The following is a 23480-nucleotide window of genomic DNA, read 5'->3' on the forward strand; positions in this document are numbered from 1 at the left end:
TTAAGATATGAATGTGAAATGAATATGTTTAGATATGAATATGTTAAGATATGAATGTGAAATGAATATGTTTAGATATGAATATGTTAAAATATGAATGTAAAATGAATGTTAAGATATGAATAAGTTAAGATATGAATGTGAAATGAATATATTAAGATATAAATAAGTTAAGATATGAATGTGAAATATGAATGTTAAGATATGAATAAAAAAAAAATAAATAAATAAATAAAAGGTTATTAATATGAATTTGAATGATTGTTACAACAAAATGAAACTTAATTAAAATTATCACAATTAATAACCAAAAAAGAATATTTGAAGTTTTTGCAGCAAATGATGCTTGTAACGATGGCAAAATGAACACTGACTGAAAATATTAGAAAAAATACAAATAAGTTTTAAAATAAAATTATTATCTATTTTTTACATTTTTCATGCCAGCCTAAAGAAAAAGAAGACAACTATTGGAATCAAAATACTACGTCTAATTTTATGCTGCATTTAGGTAGAAAATAGAGACGTTTCCATTGCGTTTAACAGAACATTGACTGCATATAGGACATGCTAACAAAACGTATTGTACTCAAAGTTTGAATAGCTTTGCGACTGGACTGCACAAAATTTGGAAAAAAATATGTAAACTTATATCACAACATTGTAATGTGTAGATGCTTTTTGTGAACTTTTCTTAAAAAATTGTGTTCAGATGAAAAGTTAAATACCAATTATTGTAGAATAATTTGGTTTATTAATTTAATTTTATAATTTATCGACTAATTTATTCATAGACCAAAATGATGTGGCATGAAATATTTGATTTTCTGTTCATCATAATGATTTAAATTTATAACAATATTTTGAATCAAACAAAACATTGGGAGAGGAAAACATGACACCTTTAAGTTAACTTTTTGGTGTTTCATCAAATCTACAATTGATATTGAAGTTTGTTAAAATTTGGAAGTAAATAAAACATGCGCACCATTTTTTTGTAACTTTTTACATTTTTAAATGAATCAAAATGATCCACTATTAAATAAAATCATGATTTTTTAAATTATTGGATTCTAAAAAAATGTCTTTCACATGAAATTTGTGGTATTTGGCGTTTATTTAAAAATAATAAATTGGGGATAATTGTAGGCCATATGTGTTAAGTTGGTTATGTTAGTGTGCAAGAGATTATATTACATGTTGTTATACTATTCTGTATAAACTATTTTAAAATAGTTACATTTCAACTTAATTTGTTTATACATTTAAAAATACATGCAATAAATAAGGTTAGGTGCTCTTTTTCTCATGCAGAAAGAATACAAGTCTCTACAATCCATCCCATGATGCACTGGGACAAAGCATGCTGAGTAGGAATATCTTTAATTTAATGTTAAATAATTTTGTTGTCAAAAAAATGAGATGAAAATGGTAATAATATGACGGAAACTACCTGATGTATTGGTGTAATTATTGCCTGTTGCAGTACCACCTGACCAGAGAGATGCACGTCTTATCGACATGCTTCGAGCACGGTTCACGCTATTGGCGCTGGGGGGTGGGGCTATGGAAACACGGCGTGCCGACATTGCCATTGACAGCGGAATAGTGTCGTCTACAAAGCAGATATCAACAAAATGCAAAAAATGGCAACACACATACATACATAGAATTATTTTTATCAAGGGTGATATCGATTATTGGAAAAGCAAATGGAACATACAGTACTAGTAATAAGTATACTAAGTAAAAACAGAGGGGTTAGATCATTAAGAGGAAGATTGCGTTAGCATATTATTTGTGATGTCATTCCTGCAAACAACAAGGTCAAGCGTGAGGCTAAAATTTGATACATATGACCTTTGACATTTTAAGTTGGTAAGTAATTATTGAAAACATTCATAAAAAAATATTATAAAGAATGAATTTTCATCTGAAAAAAAAAGTTTCGGGATTGGGAATGGATGAGGTTGGTCATAATAAAAATTAATTTAATTAATACAAATATCATGTAATAAAAATACAATCTAACTTAAATATATTTGAAACAACTTTTTTTTTTTAGTTGAATTTTATAACAATTTTCTATGTTGAAAAATATTTTTTTGGGATATTTTCCACAAAGGCCATGACTTTTCATAATCAAAAGTTACGTTGGTTTATTTAAAAATTAGTATTTAGAAAATGATTATAATTATTAAATGTCAAATTTAATTATGAAATAATGGCTCACATGCATATAATTCAAATGGTAATTCCTACAGGTAGATTCAATGTAAAATGAAAATATGCAAATGAGGATTTAGGGCTGGGACATAGGTTAACAACCAATAATAAACAAAAAATATAGGACAAAATAGTTTACTTGGTAAATTTAGATATTAATAATTTTAATTATAAAATAGAAATTCAGATTATAGAAGTAAACAAACATCACATCAACAATTTAAAAAACATTTTTAAAATGATTATTAAAAATTGAATGAATATTAAATTCAAGAAAAAAGTGTAAAAAGCATAAAATTGTTAAAAAGAGATATTAGTCAATAATAATCTAAAAATTGAAATGTTCGATATACTCATAGGACAGTGAAATAAAAGCTGTAAAAGGAAATGAATCAAATTAAATTGTCAAACATAGTTGATATCATATTTACATTAAAGAAATGACATTATATATTTCCAATTATTTTGATTAAAAACAATGTTTATTAAAACATTTATCATGGTGATATTTTTTGCAACAGAAATATGGCATAGTTAATAGAGAGATAAAGCACATATAGCAGCAAAGCAGAAGAAACAGACTGTGAGGACATGTGGGACAGACTATAGGGCTATTTAACCACCTTCCAAACAATCTAGATTATATTTTATAGCTTTTCTGTACACATCCAGCATGGCTGAATTGATTGTAGTCATTTGGCCAAGCCCGAACTGGATAGAAGAACTTTTAGTTTCTGTGCAACATATTAATTCACACATTTTAAATGGCTACAGAACTTCTCAAATTTGTCAATTTAGTTGTGGGAAACACCCTCTAGATACAATCGTGTGTACACAGCAATAAGTATCTAATTGAATATGGTCATATTATGTTTATGTTCAGGCCGATTCCCAGTAGCTACAATTATGCACTAAAATACAAGCAATTTTAACAACACGGACAATTCTCTCCCACAAAAGAGCAAATTTGTCCAAATGTCCAATCACTTGCGTTAACGCAGATGCATAATTAGTGAGCGTTAAGCTTAGCAATGCTGCTATACTACAAGAAGCAAGTAGGCCTAGTATCCAAGTTTTTGGACTAAAAGGCAAAGCAGGTGATGCACACAAATAGTACAATCTTCTCTTAAAATAATATCAATATAATAATAAAATCAACTACCTTCATCGTCAGATGATGTATGATGGGAAGGTTCATATGCAGCCTGTTGAGGGACAGCCGCAGTCGTCAGATGGTATGTTTCTCTAGATTTTCGTTTGCGTTCTGCTTCTCTCTGCATTGTCCTTTTAAACTGCTCTTGCCGTTGGTTTGTCCGTGACACAGCCACCGAAGTAAAGGACCGCTAAGAAGTAAACACATTTTCAGTGGGTTTTTTTTTGTGGTTGAAAAATATTTACTGTGGTGACATTAATTAACTCCTCTTTATTTTTTATTTATTTTCATGTTTTATAGGGGACAGTGCATATTTCATTAAAAGCTTTATTACTTTGTCCTCTCACACATCAATAATATGTATTTCAAAAGTGTGTTCTACCAGATTTTTTATAGTGGTAACCCAAGCACGCTACATCATATTTCAGTTGATAATTCCTTACACTCTCCACAAAGATAGTTCAAATTTCTTACCGTGACCTCTTCAGTAGAGACTTTATCCCCAAGCTTATAACCACTTTCTGGCATCCAGGGTGGTGCAATCACTGGTATATTTGCCATACCAATAGTAGGTGAAGGTAAAGTAAAATCAATACTAGGTGGCGAAACCTGTAATTAAAAATTCTTTATTTTGAAGATCTGCCTTTGAAAGAAATACAAATTTTGTATTACCAAGAGTGGGTGGTAATGCAGCGGTATTTCTACTTAAGTATCTGTAATGTTCCCTTATATTTAGAGAAAAATCAATGTTTGGTGCTTATATGCCAAAAACAATGATGGCTCTCACTAAATTGTCTTGACACATAATAAAAATATGTTACCCGGAATATGTATGATGCTTTGTCTTCCATCCTTGGCCAGACTTGGTATCGGAAATGCCAAAGAACTGCAAATCGCTGGATGGCATCAACACGCTGTCCGGAATCTTCATGTTCCATCTCATTGGTTATCATCTTCATTGTTGCATCTGGTATCTTAGCTGAGCACATCAGAACAATTGCCGCTGGAAGAAAATAATCAATTTGTGCAGTTTATTTTAACAGGATTCGAACCACTAGAGTATTGCAAAAAATGGAATTGAGATCATAGTTTCTGATGCAAACATTCATTTGAATTTTTATCATGCTTTTGACTTTGATTCAACATGTACTCACCTGATGCGCCAGCAAGTTCTTGGTTTGTATCTAGCAATAACTCCCATGCTAGTGGTAAAATATCTTGAAAGATGTCCTCAGTTAAAATAGGTGCTGCCTTCGCAAGTAATGCAAATGGTGTATGCCAGAGATATAGGGCCTACAGTATAAAGAATTTCTTTGAAAACAAATTCTTTAAGATAAAGTTATAATGGAGGGTAATAAAACATAAAAAGTTATTTTCATGTAAAGTGAACCATGTGGGCATTAGTATGACCAAGCTATGTCCACTTCCAACACATGAAAACAATGTCATTACAAGTTTATAGATAGACTATACCCATGTCAGCCTGGTAAAGGAACAGAAAATGAATATAACAAAAAATTGACTAGAAAGAAGACTAGTGACAGAACTAAAGAACCATACTTGTGTTTTAAGGTACTGCATTATTTGCGAGTCTTCCTTTCGTGGCCGTTCAGGCTCAAGAGGAAAAAGCAGCGGGTTATGGATGAACGAATTTGCGCGACTCGCGTGAAACACACTAGGCTGTCTATCCAATAAAGACTCTTTGCTCTCCCTTCTTGATTCACTGAAGCCACGTAGCATGTTGGTGTGGTTATTTGAACCCTACGGTAAAAATATGAAATGTGTTAAAGCCTACACAATAGTTTTTATTTCAATAGTTATTTAATATAATGTGTACCAAAAAATTAAAGGTAACTTAATAATGCCTGAAAAAGGTTCTGTTTGCCCAGCCAGTGCGACTCAAAATTAAGAATTGGAATTTTTTTAATTGAGCATTAAAACTTTTTAATAGTACAATTTACTATCACATAAAATGAAAATTATTTGTACCTTAAACCAATTAAAATTACCTGCAAATACAACATTAGTTTCAACTTACCTTTCGTTTTGATTTTTGGTCAAATCTTTTGGATAACTCTTCAGTGTTATCTCGTTCACTCTTAGATTTCAGAAGGTTTTCCTCTCCGTATATACTCCTTACGGCCTTCATCAACCGATAACAATTGCGCTTTTGCCGTTCGTAACAGTTTGGATGACAAAATTGTCGATGATTACAGATGAAATTTGCTTTACTAGTAATTTCCACTACAACCTTCAAAAGTATATATCACAATTATCACAAAGATGTATAGAGAAAGAACAGTCGAGTTGAGTGGTCGAGCGGTAGCCACAAATCATAATCTCAACACAGGTTCAGGCTCTCCTGGTGGTAAAAAAGACTTTGGGAAAAAGGAGTTAAAACTGGAGGTCAAGTGCACATTGACTTGTGTTAACTTTAAAAGAACCCAATGAATCTTTCTGTGGGTGAGTTACACTGGTGCACTTGTTCCTCTCATTCCCTGTCATTGTGGACAGAAAAATTGGCAACGGTTGGTTACACAAAGGGACATACTTAAGAAAGTTGTATGTATGTGAATCTAGTCCACATGTGCAAGGTTCTGCACATTAAAGTAGACGATGATGATGATGATGAAAATGATGATGAACAATGAACATAATGGTGATAATGATAACATTTGAATTACCTTTATCCATGGCATATTTTTACTGAAGTCAATGTCGTCAAGCCCTTCAATGTTTGGGGGCGGTATATAATCTGGAGTATCCTGATCTTGTGGGCTCTGATCGCTGAATACACTGCTGGTCTCGCAAGAATCGTCATCGACTGATATTGCACTGACTTTACGATTCTTTTCTGTATCAATAACAAAAACGAATAAAATAAAAACATAATTATAAACAAAATATTCCCTTTGTTTAATATATATACAGTAGAACAACTCCTTTGGACACCCCTATTCAGTGTCAACTATCCTGTGAAATATGAACGGCCAATATATGTTTTAACACTACGGCCAACCCCTAATCTGGTGTCCTAATAATAGGGTTAACTTTAGGCCTATTGTAGTTTGTTTTACTTACTAAAAATGATTGATTCTGGTCTAATTCTTGGACTCAATCCTGCTAGAACTGGTGGAGATGCGACACCCTTCTTTCTATGGTAAATTGGCTCACCACTAGTGCTTGGTTTGCGTACTGTTAATGTAAATATAAAAGAATATTAATCATTATATAATAAGTCTTGTGGGGAATGGCATTTGTGAAATATAAATTGAAATATTGTTGTTACAGTGCATATTAAATGATCACCTTTTTCTCGTCTGCTTGGATCATCAGATATATTAAGCTCTGTGTTGCTACTATGTGGTGAATCCTTCTCATCTGGTAACGGTGACACAGCAAAACTGATTCTCTTGTCAACAACAACGCTGCCTGAATATGACAGCCAGATAATTAATGCATGGATATCAAACAATTATATAAGAACATTTATTATGTCTATATTTTGGAAAACTTATTTATGTAATGGGATGTCTGCTGTGTTCAATAGACCTGTAAATGATTTAACTTTCTATGTATATGTAATTTATATATAATTCAATCATGTTTTGACATTAATGTTCGAATGGACCTGTTAATTATGTGGCTGTCTGATTGTATCTCTAATCACTTTTTACAACATTAAATTTTCAGTATTTCTGATTAATCAGTAAAATGAATTGAATTAACCAGTTCAACATGAAATACTCATGGAAGAAAAAGTGAAAATTAAACTTCATATAATGCATATTTTTTAATTAACTTTATTTAGAAAATTTGAGGTTCACAGATTCATTGTCTGTGGCTCTTTTTAAATTTGTTACCTATCATGGCTTACTTTTTCAAAGATTTGCTTATAAGCAGAACACTGTGTATAATGTTTATCAGTATTGAGTGTTTGTACAAAACTTTCTGTTTTAAGTAAAATACATTTTGTAAATATAAAGCTGTGAATACAATATCATCTTGAATTTTAAACTTGTTAATAACAATCAAATTGCTTTCAGGACACATATCGGTTCCAGTTGTTAGTGTGTGTGTTTAAGGATAGGATTCTAACTGCAAAGCGTGTTGATATTGTGAGAAAATTAATAACTTCAAAATATATAAATAATTTTGTGAGATTACATTACTATTAGTTTAGTATGTGCTTAATGTTAGAATATTTACTAAACATTAGTATAAATCAATTAATATAAATTCCAAAAATGTAAACAATGTTATAATATTTAATGTTAATTGGCAAATATTACGGCTATTAAAAAAGTTTTAAAAAAATTCACTCAAATATTTGTATAGACAAATATTTTAAAACAAAGTTTTTGCTTTGAGCAAACTTTAAAAACGTTCAATCTCAATGAACATGCCTTAGCAATTGGCTGGCAACAATTTTCCATTCAATGGGGAAAAATGCAAAAAAAGGTTTTTGGTCAAAAGAGGAAAGATAGATGCATGCATAATTAATGTAGATAAAAAATGTAAATTTACCGTAATGACATTCAAAGATCGAGCAGGCATCAGAACGTGTAGTGATAGGGGGAATTGTGGGAAATGATACAATCAAGCAACAGATAAAGCTTCCAAATATTATACAATCTTAATTTTGTTCAATCATTTTGATATAATACATATATTCTGTTCCAATTTGATAATTTGGGCATTTAATATATTCATTGTAAAACTTTCTGCTTGTAATGTGATATTTTTCACTTGATAAATAAACAAAAAAGGGTTAAATTATATATCTTTAAATATTAATAAAAAAAAAATACATACAAATTTTAAAAAAAGATTCCTACATTTAATTTAAATGTGGAATTTGTTATATTAAACATTTAGACGATTCTTTGTACTATATCTATAAATTCTCCAGTAACAATTCTAATATACATTGTAACATATGTATCATATATGATGCCTGTATCATAAGCATAACTATAACCATAATCATAAAATGTTAGTAATTTTGCTCTACCCTGAATACAGACACCACATGTGATACATGTATTAAATGTGTATTACAGAATGTGCCTGATACAGTACAGATAATCGCGTGAAACGTTAGAAACATGCAAAAATAGATTAAAACTACTAACCCAAAAAAGGAGCTAAAATAAATAAAACTTTCAGAATTTTACAAATTTTAGTATAGAAAAGTGACAATTCAGATTCTTAAAATAAAAAAATTGGGAGATAAATTTTTGACTTCAACAATTAAATAATTACATAATAACAATTTTGGCTTGTCTTTATATACATTTTTATCATATTTTTTAATGAATTTGCAAAAAATAATTTTTCTTAAAATCTTTAATTTAATAAAAAGTAATCATTATAGGTAATTGCCTATAGAATAATTAATAATAATAGAATAATTTTTGTACGCAACAGGCATCTGGCCTGTGTATAATTAAAATGTTTATTCTTAATTAATTTAAAAGGGTCCGAAAGTGCACGAACCTGTAAAGCTATCTACCGGGTGAACTAAACTGCGCGGTGGGTGCACAGGGGGGCTGGGTGTTGCACTGGAACCGGTATTTTTACGTTGTCCATAAGACACAGGCGGAACATCCAGAAACTCGCTATTGCGATTATTAACACCGAACCCACCTCGACTGGCCTTGCGTACTTTTGGCAAATACTGGTATGTATCACGAAAAAATGCCGAGATCTCCATAAGGAGCTGACAAGCTACCATTTTCAGGGAATGTGGACAAGCTGATCCTTGGGGATTAACTGTAGCTGTAGAAGATAATTAAATAAACAAATTAAACATGGCTAGAAAAAAGAACGATAAACACTATTAAAATACTTCCAAGATAATGACTATCTTTTCGTTTATGCTTTTAACAGTTTTGTAGTTTTGTTTGAGAGGCTGCAAATGTTCAGCAACTAAATAGCACTGTAGCAAAGTTTTTGATAACATGCTTGGCCTTACCTTCGTCGAGAAAATCCTCATCATCATCGTCTTTTCGTAATTTCTTTTGTTCGGCTTCCATACGTATTCTACCAACAACACTGATCACCGCACCGCTTTCTTTTCTCTCAATCTCATCAAGCCTAGAGCCAATTGCCTATTAATTACAAAGATTGTATTAATTGCTAATTTTCATATAATAACAATTACATAAAGGTGACTGTTTGATGTAAACCATTTGTATATGAAATATATTGGGAATATTATTATAAAGAAGGTTGAAAAGAAGACACAGCATCTACGGTCCAGATATTATTGTGTGATGCTCAAGCTATGTAATGTTAGCACACCATACATACATACATACCTAGAGGTATTAGCTCATTACATTTTAATCATATCTATAAATCTTTCAGACTTACCTCACCCCACAAATAAAACATCTTTGCTGTATTCCTCTGTACAGAACTAGCAGCAGTACGCCTTGATCCGCCAAGAAGTGAACGGCCTGTAAAGACCCCACTCTGTGCCCTAGGTCGGGTCACTTTTACCCCCTTCACCCATTCTGGCCATTCTCCTTTGTTGCATGAATGAACAAATCGACAACACTCCAAAAACAAGGCTGCCCGAGCAACAACTGGGGCATTCTGCAAAGATTATTTAAATGAGTGAGGAAGAATATCCTAATGTCCTCACATGGTCACAATGACATAACTATTTCCTACAGCAGATGCTCCAAATTCGAAGCATCACAAAAAAGCACATTATACATTGAGTTAAACACATTGAATAAAAATACATGTATCAAAGTCATTTAGACCGTTACCAAATCAAGAGCAGCTGCCAGGAATTCCGGATCTGGAACTGATCCTGGATAGCAGCATCCCATCAGGAAAGCAAGCCTCTTCATTCCTGCTGTTATCACCATCTTATCAACTGGTTTACGTTCTTTTTCTATGGTTGTATTTCCTGGATCCGAGTTCTCATCTATAGATTTTGGTGTATCAGACCCTAGAACAGAAAGCTTGTTTTTGTCATTAATTGATTTAAAAAGTTGGTAGAATAGTAGGCCTATAAATACTACACAGACTATAAATGCTGATCAAACTTTAAAATGTTCCTGGGGTTTCAAGTCAGTCTAAAAACATTTTAGGAATAAAATTCTGCTCTAACCATCTTCTCCTTTGCCATCGTCTTTTTTCTTGTTTTTGCGAAATTTTGAAAAGAAGTGAGGTTCTTCTTTCTTGTTTCTGGTGAACTCAAACCTTGATCCTTCCTGAAATAAAAAAAGACATAGGTAAGCTCACATTCACAGCCGATCATGCTTTCCTGATCATGATCAAGTCAGTAATTTATTTGAACCTAAATTATCGTGCTCAACTTAATCACCTAATAACATGTGGAACATGTTAGAGAAACATGGTAAATTAATTCATAAGATACTGTAGAATTCAACCAACTTTTTATTTAATATTTCATTATCAAACAAACTGCCACAGATTTCATGCAAAAAAAGACACCTAATTAGCAAAAATAGATCATAATATAAATTTCATGTGTAAGGGTTCTCTTTATCATACTAAACTAATGGTAATTAAGTATATATATATATATATGAATGTGCCTAATGTTACCAATCAAATTAATTAATTTAAGGGTCTCCATTCTTTCCAGTATTATTTGTTTTACAACAAGAACATATATCTAGCAGCATAAGGAATACTCCCTGAAGAATCAGTTACAAGAAACAGACAGTAGGGACTTTTGGGGACAACAAACTTGGTATTTTCCCGTTTACGGAGAATGACTAGAAATAATGTATAACCTTAAATATCAAGTTCAAATTACACTTGATTGTGGAATTTTCAAAACTCTAAATAATATTTGAACTTCTAATTTAATTGTTTCATGAAATAACATTTTGATTGTAAAATGGCTGTGTTTAAAACGACGTTTGAATGCGAGGCCCCTAGCTAGGAAGGCTTATTATGCTGTATCACCAGGGCTGCGCGCAACGAGACAGGGGAGGGAGAGAGTACTGTCGTCGTCTTCGCGCAAGGGTGCTGTCGACTGTTATGATTTTACACTCTAGCGAACACAGGATATTCGTCGTCCTCCCCACCCTATTTGTTGAAAGTCTAGAAGGTAACCCCGTCTAGTCTACCTTTTTGGTTCTTTCTTCTGAGCCATCATGATCATCTGGACTGAGAAGATGTGTCTTTTTCTTCCAGGTTGTCACAACTTGAGCTAGAAATAACAAACAAAAGAGAACATAGTTTAATAGTAATAATAATAATATGACAAAATGATAATATGATAAATAAAGAAAACAAATTATGTAGATTAAAAGTAGTAGTTGATTGTCTTTCTGCCTAAATCTACAAACCAAAAAAGAAAGCATTTAAATTACTATTTTCTCACTTATTGATTTTAATTATCAGAACTAGTAACTAATATTGTTTCCAAAATGGAACACAGATTTTCATAACAAAGTGACTACACTGGTAGAGTGATAAATAGCATATAATTGTTGAATTCTATTAACATTGCACAGTATTAAACATTTAAATACCAATGTCATGAGATGTGGTTGATTAGCAAAACTTGTCACTGTCAACGTTGCATGGTGGAACAATAATTGCTCTCAATTTTAGGCAATGCAACAAAAATTGATCTTAGTTAAAACATATATAATATAGGTAAGAGAATATCAATAAAAACATTAATAGTATGTTATTTAAAATACATTTTCATATAAATAAATATAAACAATTATGGTAGAATATTGGAATAGCAACTAAAGCATTAACTTGTGAAAAAGAGTGAAAACCTCTACTATGCTAACATAATTTGAAATATCAACTATAGACTAAAAAGAATTGAATATTTTTTTCATAAAAGTGAGTTACTAAATTACATAAGAACAACAAATTAAATAGAATAAAATTAAAAATATAATTAAATGTAATATTGTTAAAATCATTAAAACATTAAAGATAATTATATTGTCCCCTGAAAAAAATGTTGAATATGCCATTTTAATATCACATAATAGATATTTACTTTGACCAAAAATAAAAACAATTAAATAATTGATAACAAATTAAAGAAACAAATAATCAACCTGAAGCCCATTGTCTGGAAGTCAAGTTAAACTTAACTGTTTTTCTTAAATTTTTAAATAATAATAATAATAATTTTAATTAATAATAACGACAAATGGCCAACTCAAGTTTTGGTGGACAGTACATCTTTAAAAGAATAGAAAAAATGTTTAATATCAAAGAAAAGAATTACCAAAAAATGTAACCAATTAATAAAAAGTGAACACAAGTAGTAGAAAAAATATCAAAATATAAGACATATTAAAGTTAATATTTAGAAAACAGCCAAAAACAAATTTTTAATATTAGGACTGAAGTTTAATAATATATATATATATATTCCACAGAGAAGCCGAATAGGAAAGTGGGTGCATTGTACCGGTAATAACTATCGGTTTAACATGGTTTCACACATTGTTATCAGAAACGGAACAAGTGTGAACCTGGAAGCAAAAGTGAAGAGATGATGACAAAATGTAGAAATCAATAAATGGATTAATTGTAGAACTTTGCCAAAGCTTATCTTGAAAGATAACATTTTTACTACATTAAAATAATGTGATAGACACCAAGAAGAAAAGCATTTCTTATAAATTTCAGGAAAAAATACCACAAATTAGTTTAAGATTTAATTGGTGGGAATTATTTTGGATTTGATTAAGGGCAGGTATAAAGGGCTGTCAACCTCAAAGTGGCCTATGTCGGTTCATCCAGGTAAGCTAGTCACATAATAGACTTCATCCTATAGGCTGTTTACTTTTTAGTCAATTACAATGATGATGATCTGATTGATGGAAATCTGAAAAATGTGAATGATGATAATAGTGATTGTAATGAGAATACTATAGTCACAATGATTAAAGATGATTCAGTTACAGGTCATGTATTGATTTTTTATATGAGATATTAACAATGGCAGTAATAAGAGGACAATAATGCTATATTAAATATGAATGATAATGATTGAATTACATTACAAATTTATGACAGTACTGATAATAATTATGATAATGAAGATGATGATTGTGTACCTATTTCTTCTCATAAGCAAGTATGTGCAGGAAAATTTGGCAACAAACAAATTCTCCCTATGATCAGAAAGGGCATATTATACTCAATGTGATAGTGAGGATGATGAAGATGATGATGATGACAAATAAAGATGATATATGATGATAGATGATGATGATGATTATGACGATAAAATGAAGAATGACACTCTTGATGAAAAGGATGACGATACCATATACTGATATTGACTATTAAATTCTGGTAATAACAATGATTGACGGTAATTATATTGACATTTTATACTGAATTATTATGAAGTGGTAAATGGAAAAACATCAAGCCCTCGCAAATGTACTCGAAAATCACCTTTCCTTATTCATCTTGCAAATATATACATCATGAAATTGAACCTGCCTGCACTACCCACCCTCTTCTCTTTTAGAAATTCATGTTATCACCCTTGACAGAAATTACATTTATGACAATGAGAATGATGTAACATGTTGACAAATATTAATATTATGTTATATTAACACATATCATTATGTAAATCAAAGATATTACAAAATTCAAGAAATATTACACTGATATTTCTCAATTTTGTTTATATTTAATCACAGCACACAAACTTTCAGTAAATTAAGATAAATTAAGTAATACAATTATTTAAGATCATCAAAAGTAGTACTCAAAAGAGTAACCTTTGATGTGATCAAATTATATTTTCTTTGAGTCCATTTTTTAAATAAAAATAATTTGTGATAACTAGACTATAAGATGATTCAAATAGTTTAAATGGATAGTTTCACATGAAAAATGAAGGAAAAAGAAATGAAGTTAGGTGGTTAGGAAGTGCAAATGATGTCAAAGGTCAAATACAAATACTCTGTGATACATGACTATACCTGTATCCGTGACTGGAGCCATATTTGCTTTTTTCCCTGCAAGAAAACATGTTCATATAACGGAAAAAACTAAAGGTTATACATGCTGGGAGGAATTGAATCAAATTCAAATTATATTGTCTACCATAAATGATCAAACCAATTCCATAACATTGTTTAAATTTCAATGTTAGAACAAAAAGAAACAAACGACTGTAAACCTTATCTGTACGAAGCTGTTGCAATTTGTTTTTGCTGCAGTGCTTATTTCACTGAACTTTATCTGAAACAATGTAAAAGGTTTCCATGGTGCCTAAAGGCGTTTGTTATTCAACTATCACACTTATTCAACTTTGGTCCTTATTCGACTGTGGCACTGATTCAACTGTGGCACTGATTCAACTGTGGCACTGATTCAACTGTGGCACTGATTCAACTGTGGCACTTATTCAACTGTGGCACTTATTCAACTGTGGCACTTATTCAACTGTGGCACTTAATCAACTGTGGTACTTATTCAACTTTGGCACTGATTCAACTGTGGCACTTATTCAAATTTGGCACTGATTCGACTATGGCACTGATTCGACTTTGGCACTTATTCAACTTTGGCACTTATTCAACTTTGGCACTTATTCAACTTTGGCACTTATTCAACTTTGGCACTAATTGAACTTTCACTCTTATTTGATGTGGCACTTATTCGACTGTGGCACTAATTCAACTGTGGCCCTCATTCGACTGTCACATTTATTCAACTATGGCCCTTATTCAACTGACACTTATTCAACTGCAGCACTTATTCAACTGTGGCACTTATTTAACTGCTGTACTTATTACTGATTACGACAATGCTATAACTGTTTTGATCATTTACAGTATTCAGGGATGGATCATATTCAAAATACTAACAAAAAACAATCAAGGATAAACTATTTATTATCAGTCATGAGGACAAATTTTTGGTGCATCGATGATGTGAAGTATTGTTACAGAACCCTGCCATGATGAAACTTTTGTAAAGGATTGTGCTGATGAAGTGCTATAGTAAAAATGTTGGTTGGAAATGACAAAAAATAATGTTTGTTATTTTTATTAAAACATTTTTTTTTTGCTGTGCATGTTAGTTAAACTAATTAAGTTTTGATGCAAGACCAAGCATTTTCCATCTTGTTTAAGAAGATACAATTGTTCTTCTTTTACTGTAAGAGGATATGCCCTGGGATGGGCATCTCATTATACTACCCAACAATTGTATTTGAGTATGTACATGGTTCTGTAAAGAAATCTACTAATAAAGAGTTAGTTAATGTTCAAACAATGCTTTTTCAGTTCCATTGTTACTGTGTATTTTAGTAAAAATTATGTTTGAAGTTGCAATATAAAAAAAAGGTTTATATGTTAACTGTTATTTTTAGCTTGTGTAATCTCTTCCTTAATATTTCTGTATCCATAAAGAAATTTGGTGTATTTGAAGGTTCAGTTTTCAGCAAATTATATAATAGTAAAGAGTAACATTGTTCAAATTCTTAAAACAACAACTTACCAAATTGGAAGACACTGAACTTGGGCTTGGAATTAGACTGGCTGTCATCATCCTGACCTGCAGATCCTTTGAACTTTCTACGAAAAATATTCTGTCTTAGTTCGGTTCTTGGACTGGCATCTCCATCACCCATCTTGGTGAAGTTGTAAAGACTCCTTTCAGATCCAGAGCGTGATGAAACATTTAAACTGGAATAAAACATTTAAACAATTCTCAAACCTGTCTCTCACCAGTTTTATTGCAATAAAAATTTTTTTAATGAGAAAAATACAAAGTAAAAGATGGCTTAATTTACAAAAACTGCACTTTACATTTCTCTAGCATTAAGTATAGTTCAACTTTTGGATGAAGGTAATGAATAGTCTAAAGTAGCCTATGTGTCAGGTATCAGCATATAAAATAGTAAACAATATATACATATGCAAATGTATATATGCAAATGCACATTGTGGAAAATGCATTTTTCGTATTTAATTTTGTTAATCAAAAAGGAGCCTACAGTTAGTAAACCTAAATGGTAAATTTGGGATGTTTTTTGTATGCAAAACAATCAGAAATTTTACCTTTATTGGGAGAGACAGGAGATCACCCGGTGATTATTAGGAAACTTTACTTTATTATTAGGAACTTAGTCTGTGAGTTACTAAGAATAAGAATTAGTAGATCAAAGGAATACATTTGGATACTACAAATCATTATGTGACGGTCATTTTTAGTTCAAACATCCCGCACTGTCATATCAATTGATGCTTGGCATCTATTTACATTATTGATATTTAAAGCTACCCCCTCCCTTACTCGTCTTTTTTGTCTGCAAACTGGTCTTTTGATTGTTCTCCTTTCCCTGAAGAATCTATAAGTCCACTGAAAGCAACACGTCTGAAAACACCACCATGAGCCTCTTTGATATAGTTCAGCATCTGACGCACTTCACAGTAAAGAGACTGAAAATATACGTACAATTCAAGAATACTTTTTAATTAATTTTAAAAATACATTATTACCACCAACCAAATATATTATTACCACCAACAATGGCAAAAAGAAGTGTTATTATAATAGTGTCTAGCGCCCTCACTATAGTTACTAACTTCAGGTAGCCTTACAATACTTTATACTTATTATTACAGTGGAATATTAAAATGTAAATTAGTATTACCTAAGTATGCTTAACTAAATGGTTAGGAATGCATGAGTACATTTAACATATTTGTTTGTGAAATGTAATAAGTTTTTTGTAAATGTATTCAGGCCTCATTCATCTGTAAACCAACCAACATAACATTTTCAGAAAACAACTGATTACAGCAGCAGGCTTATATCAAAGTGCCTTTCAGCATGTTTATTCATGAAAAGGGCATTATATAAATGTGGTATATTACAGAACGACTACCGACCAAAACACATTTTATGTTTAAATTATTGAGTAAGAGTTGTGGCTTGGTGGTTATGATGCTTGGCTACCACTCCAAGGGTCCTGGGTTCAAGCCTGTCACATGTCAGGATTTTTTCTAAGGACAAAATTACAACTCCACTCCAAGACTTGTAATAAGACTTTGTTTATGTAGAGCATCTTGTGTATATGTTTGTCTTGTGAACCTATGAGGGTCCCTAATGATTAGCAATTGCTGGATGGATCACCTCATTCTTTAAATATGGTTAAAAAAAAACCAAAAAAAAACAAACAAATGTAATTTTATTTTATATTTTTTCTACAAAAATAATGTGCAAAAAAAGCTGCTGTGCAGAATTAATGGCAGTTACTGCAGCAAATGTATTTTGTGTAAACCTCTTTACACAATTCACCAAGATATTTTTTGGGTAACCACACTGTTTATCACAGCGCCTGCTTGATAAAAACTAAAATTATACAATGTTGTTGCAGTAAATAAAGTAGTTACTGCAGTAACTACAATAGAGTTGTTTTGACACAATCCATTATAAGTCTGTAATCAAGACTGTCTGATTATGATTCGCTATCATTGGACAATTACTTCAATAAGTTATCAACGCAACAAAATTACAATTGTTCACATCATTAAACTCATCACATCACAATTCTTATTCTAATAATTGTCGCAAATAAAAAAGGTGTTATAACACTGATGACAAATGGTGTGAATTTTTAAGCTTATTGTCGCATAGGTGATTAATGGGAAATAAACTGTCAATACATATTCATATAAAAGGTATATTAGTTGTCAATATAGCTTTTTTACCTTAGACAGAAAATAATTCATTAAATACTGTTTTTTTACATCTACAGAAGCATGTATTCCTTCCTGTTTTTTTTCAAATTTCTATTTAATACATATAATAGTGTTGCCCAAAAGCTCTGCTAATTTTTCTGGCTGTTTTACTTTATCTTTTTGCTTATTTTATTTTGTATCTTCATTGAGATCCAGCCACCACTGATACCCACAGCATTGTCATTATTTTCAGTAATTTGCCTTTGGATTTATATATATATATATTTGTAACAGGGGGTTTCTACTTGTATAAGCTATGTTTCCGAGATTCCCCCTGTCCATTTTTTTTCTCTTATGCTTATTTATGTATGTTTATGACTGTGTATGATGAATGGAAATAAAGAAAGACACCCAAATATTACATGAATAATTAAATATTAAGTTCTAATTCATGATTTAAACTAAACAAATTGTTGCAAGTCCTCGACAAAATCTGAGTAGAAACAATCTGAACTTGGTTTAAGACACATGAATTAAACTGGTATTCCAAAAACCATAGTAGACCTAATTGATATTTATAGATAGATAGATAGAAATCTTTCTTTATTCTGGATATTCATTCAATATTTGTACATTGTTCTTCCTTGAAGTCCAGTTAACACTTACAAATTACAAATATAAACAATAAAAATGGAAAATTATGAAAACGTTTTTAAAGACTACAATATCATAAGAAGCAAGAGAAAAATACAGTTAGATCAAATTTTTAAACGATTGCAAAGTTAATGAATTTATAGAGCTGCGAATATCTGGTGAAAGATTATTCCAGAGTTTGACTGAGCGGTATTGAAATGTTCTTTTACCAGAATCATTATGCCATTTTGGTAAGACTAAAGTGTTTTTCGATTTGCTTCTTGTATTTAAATTGTGATAATTATCAATAAAATCATAAAAATCAATTAGGTAATCGGGAACAGTACCTGTTTCAAGTTTCCTTTTCAAGTTTGGAAAAAATGAGAAAAATTATAAAAAAACTAGAATAGTTTTTCTGTAGTGTACAGTACATGAAAAGGTTATTTCATAGTAACAAATTTATTTTTGTTTAAACAAAACTAGAAAAAAAAACCATACACACATTTTAAAAAGATTGTTATGCATTACTTTGCTCAGAGAAAACAAATCCAAAATCTTACCTCTCTTTCAGTATAAAGCTCTTTTTCACAATTAGCAAGTCTGGTTACGAGAGCTTTGAAGATACATCCTACCACAGTTCCTTGTATACCACGTACTCCGGTCCCTGCTATACCACTCCCAAAATTTGTGGCAAACCCACCTCGAACAATTCCTTCGTTTGGTCCGGTTCCTATTTAAGAAAATTGAAATCAAATAATGATCAAATATATGGTCGCAAGCTTTGGCAAAAAACACTGTACACTAAGCGTCAATAAATGACACCAAACAATAAATAATAATAAAAATCATCCATGTATTGACAATTGCATGATTTTTAATGTTTCGCGACAAGAATCGACGTCTATTTTATTGCTATGGACAGGCATCCTCAAAACGGGATGCAAGGATGTAAGCGCAAAGCGAGTGAGTTGACCAATGAAAAGCTACAGTTGAAATAATCCATCGACTGTGATTGGATTGAAATCCCTTGCATTTCTCCTAGTGGGAACCAAACTTTTTTCTGTTAAGATTTCTATTCTTTATTCATTATATAATTTAGTTATATTATCCATAAATCAATTTTTTATTTATTCAATTTCATTTTTAATTGTTGTCACCTGTTACTGAATACTGATACTGAAAATTAAAAATAACAGGGGAAAATGGCAAAATAGGCAATCAAATGTTCTTTCAGTTCTACTGAATATACAAGATACAGTACAGTATTTTCATATGCTTGTGGCTCATGGCATATACAATGTTTAATATTATAATTATTAAAAGATGAACAGACGCAGAACATAAAAGGTTGTAGATGAATTGAATGATTAAACAACATTTCCGTAACGAGGCTCATATATTATATAGATTCAATGAAGCGTATGACATGTGTACCACTTTATTTGTTCATACTTAAGTGTGTTCACAATAGTTAATTAGTGCACACTTCAGAGTAGCTGTTGAAGAAATATAAGCCTGAACGAGTTTATTAGTTTGAACGTTTAATTTTCAACTTAAATTTGCATATTAAATCAAAAATTTGCATATTTCAAATAAAAGTTGCATATAAAATATACAACTTGTATGGTTAATTTGCACAAGAAATGTAAAAATTGTTTTGATTGTATTTTGCATATAAAATACAAAATATTAATATTGTAATGTATGTTATCAGGATAATTTCACTCTTTTCTGCATTATGGGAGTATGTTCCATAAATGTGTTTGATAAAAAAATGACCGGGGTAATAATGTGAAGCGCTTAGAAGCATTGTGCAATAAGCGCTATATAAGAACGAATATTATTATTATTATTTATATCAAATACAGAACTTTTTTATTATAATTTGCATATCAAATATAAAAATTATTATAATTTCCATACAAAATGTAAAACTTACATGGTTAAATTGTAATTTGCATACCAAATGTAAAACTTACATGGTTAAATTGTAATTTGCATACCAAATGTAAAACTTACATGTTTAAATTGTAATTTGCATACCAAATGTAAATTATTATGGTTAAATTAAACATGGTTTTATAATATTAATTTGCATATTCTAGAATAAAAAGGATATTTGAAGGATAATGAGAAACATAGATTTTTTTTTTAATTATAAAATTTAATTTATAAAAAAGTATAAGCTAAATTTAGTGTTCATTAATAAAATGAAAATAATACTGAAAAGATCTTTATGTACATAATCTATGAATACGAGTAAAAAATTACAAAATAAAATGGAAAGAGAAAATCTCTAACATTCACGTCAGAAAAAAAAAATGCATTAATTGTATCCTAGCATTTAAAAATTAGAGGGTTAAAGTTATGTGTGCACTACAAATAGTTTTTATTGTACTGTAGTTGGCAACAAAATAATTAAACTGTATTTAAACATCATCAGGGAGTTATATGTAAAGCTCTGTCTACACTATCAAACTTAAAGTGAAAACAAATGTGATGTGTCTATGGACGTGATGATGCCCTATCACTACCATTATTTAAGCATATCACTACCATATTTGGGCACATCACACATTTTTTGTCAAACTAGTTTGATAATGCAGACAGAGCTTTAGGTGTGCGTTCATGTATTTTCTTTCTAATTCTGGAATAGGATTTATTTATTTATAACATGAGAAAAGTATCAATTTCTTCTAAAAACTTAATCCATATTTCGTTGGTTCTAATTATATTCTATTTTACTGAGATTCGATGATTAAAATGAATGAATATAAAATTTGAAAATAAATTTAAATAAAGTAAAACTCATTTTGAAGAAATTTGATGAACAAGTGAACAAGCAATAAATCATAATATAAAAGTATCAGTATTAGTTTGACAGACTTTTACTAATGGAATTATCTCCTTTTACTAAATCTATATAGTCATTATGAAGGCTTTTATCTCCTTTAAGAAGGCTCTTACATTCAATTTACAACATCCCTCTGTTTGCAAATCAAAAAATATTCATCTTGATTGAAAATCAGAAAAAAGGTGATTATTATACCAGTTAGTTATACAAGGTATATAGGGTATGATTTTATTTTATTTTGTCAACCACTCATTACCTTATTTTCTTACTAGCAATTAAACCAATTTTGCGAGTCAAAAAAATAGTACCGTACAAAGATAAAATTTAGTTTTACAAGCCCATTGAGTAGGCCTTTGGATATTGATTGGCTATCCTGGGAAGTCCTCTGCTCATATCATAATTGAGTCGAGATTAACTTTTTTATATCGTCCAATCACAGTATAAGAATCTATTAGGCGTTATTTAAAATATTATATGACAATTTTTGTATTTTATAGCTGTTATTATTACGATTATTATAATAGGCAAAATTGTCATTCAACAAAAGTTACTTTCGATGACAAAACAGATTTTTCACTTATGAAGTTTTTTAATTTGAAGTTTGTAAAACATTTTTGAGAAGGTCCCTGACTATTTTATAGGCTGTCATACCATTCATTCCATAATGACATGAAACAAGAGAAAATCTTGTTAGTCCAGAAGATATAAATTTACTGAACATAAATAAGGATAATGATAAGGATATAATTATAATTGCAAGTCATTTACTATCATCCACAGATGTAAATGTGATGCAAAAATCTGATGAAAAACCAGATTTATATCAGAGAACTTGGAGCCTGAATATAGAGCTTGCTTAAAGCATTTTTTTCCATATTTTTGTAATTGTTTGTATTACAAAAACACAACAAACACTGTACAACAAACCTTAATTGATATTGCACAACACAGGTCACACTGTAGGCTTCTTGTGTGTGTGTGTGTATATACTTTTACTCTGATTTTCAGTGGATATTTATTTTTAATATATTCAATTATTTATTGTATTAAGACAGTCATCAATGTTGACTTATGCTATCATTTTTAATTAAACTGACACCGACTCTTTAAAACATGAAGAAATGTCGAATCACTACATACATTTTTAACTTCAAGAAAACCATAAAATTTAAAAAAAATTGTCCTGCATGCTCACGAAGATAAAATGTTAAAATTTTATCAGAATTTTAGTAGTTAATAAAATGTTAATGTAGAGGCTATTTTTTTTAATGTATTTTCTAACCTACAGTGATATAAGAATTGTAGAATTAACTAAAAAGTAAATAAATTTACCCACATTTTTTAACTTCTTCTTTACTACCCCACCAGAAATGGACACTAAATAAAATATGTTTTGTGAAAGCTATGTCTGATGAAAACAATAAACATACTATAATGAGGTCACCGAGATGAGAAGTAATTTAATCAGCAAAAGAGATGATGAAAATGCAAATGAGAAATTAGTGTGTCAAAAACGGCAATGATTCAAACTGCAAATGACAACCAGCAGGTACAAAGTATGCATAAATTATTTATATAGAAAAACAACCAACAAAATTTATCAGACAGTATAGATTTTAATCATATTTTATTAAAATATGTTATTAAATATATCTTTTTTTCTTTAATTGTGGTAGTCTTTAATTCTAAAAAAATTCATCATAATAAAAATCAGTGTAATAAACTATTTTCCCTCAAGCCAAGACTGATACATACTTATGAGATGCTCCTACTAGTAGCATATTCTCTGTACTGTATCTATAATTTGTCCAGTATCATAGACATATTCTGTAATACAGTGTCACATATGTATCACATGTGACATCTATTAAATAGGTCATAAGCCTAACCTAACATTAACCTTAACACTATGAGCCACATGTGA

The 23480-nt window shown here is 30.4% G+C and overlaps 1 protein-coding gene across 1 annotated transcript in view; it reads right to left on the minus strand.

Annotated features, from left to right (window-relative positions):
- LOC144843279 (protein unc-80 homolog) overlaps positions 1-23480 on the minus strand; it is an 85201-nt gene that overhangs the window by 31063 nt on the left and 30658 nt on the right. Inside the window, exons 5-24 of the mRNA XM_078700074.1 lie at positions 19263-19432; positions 16679-16824; positions 15881-16068; positions 14356-14391; positions 11500-11582; positions 10509-10611; positions 10162-10346; positions 9758-9982; positions 9357-9492; positions 8879-9160; positions 6689-6811; positions 6461-6574; positions 6064-6233; positions 5418-5630; positions 4940-5140; positions 4534-4672; positions 4201-4382; positions 3854-3988; positions 3389-3569; positions 1454-1615 (exon numbers count right to left, since the gene is read on the minus strand). Of these exons, the coding sequence (XP_078556200.1) occupies positions 1454-1615; positions 3389-3569; positions 3854-3988; positions 4201-4382; positions 4534-4672; positions 4940-5140; positions 5418-5630; positions 6064-6233; positions 6461-6574; positions 6689-6811; positions 8879-9160; positions 9357-9492; positions 9758-9982; positions 10162-10346; positions 10509-10611; positions 11500-11582; positions 14356-14391; positions 15881-16068; positions 16679-16824; positions 19263-19432 (3174 nt within the window). The remainder of the gene's footprint in view (positions 1-1453; positions 1616-3388; positions 3570-3853; positions 3989-4200; positions 4383-4533; positions 4673-4939; positions 5141-5417; positions 5631-6063; positions 6234-6460; positions 6575-6688; positions 6812-8878; positions 9161-9356; positions 9493-9757; positions 9983-10161; positions 10347-10508; positions 10612-11499; positions 11583-14355; positions 14392-15880; positions 16069-16678; positions 16825-19262; positions 19433-23480) is intronic.

This window comes from Antedon bifida, chromosome 5, assembly GCF_963402885.1.
Source record: "Antedon bifida chromosome 5, ecAntBifi1.1, whole genome shotgun sequence".
NCBI classification, from domain to species: Eukaryota; Metazoa; Echinodermata; class Crinoidea; order Comatulida; family Antedonidae; genus Antedon; species Antedon bifida.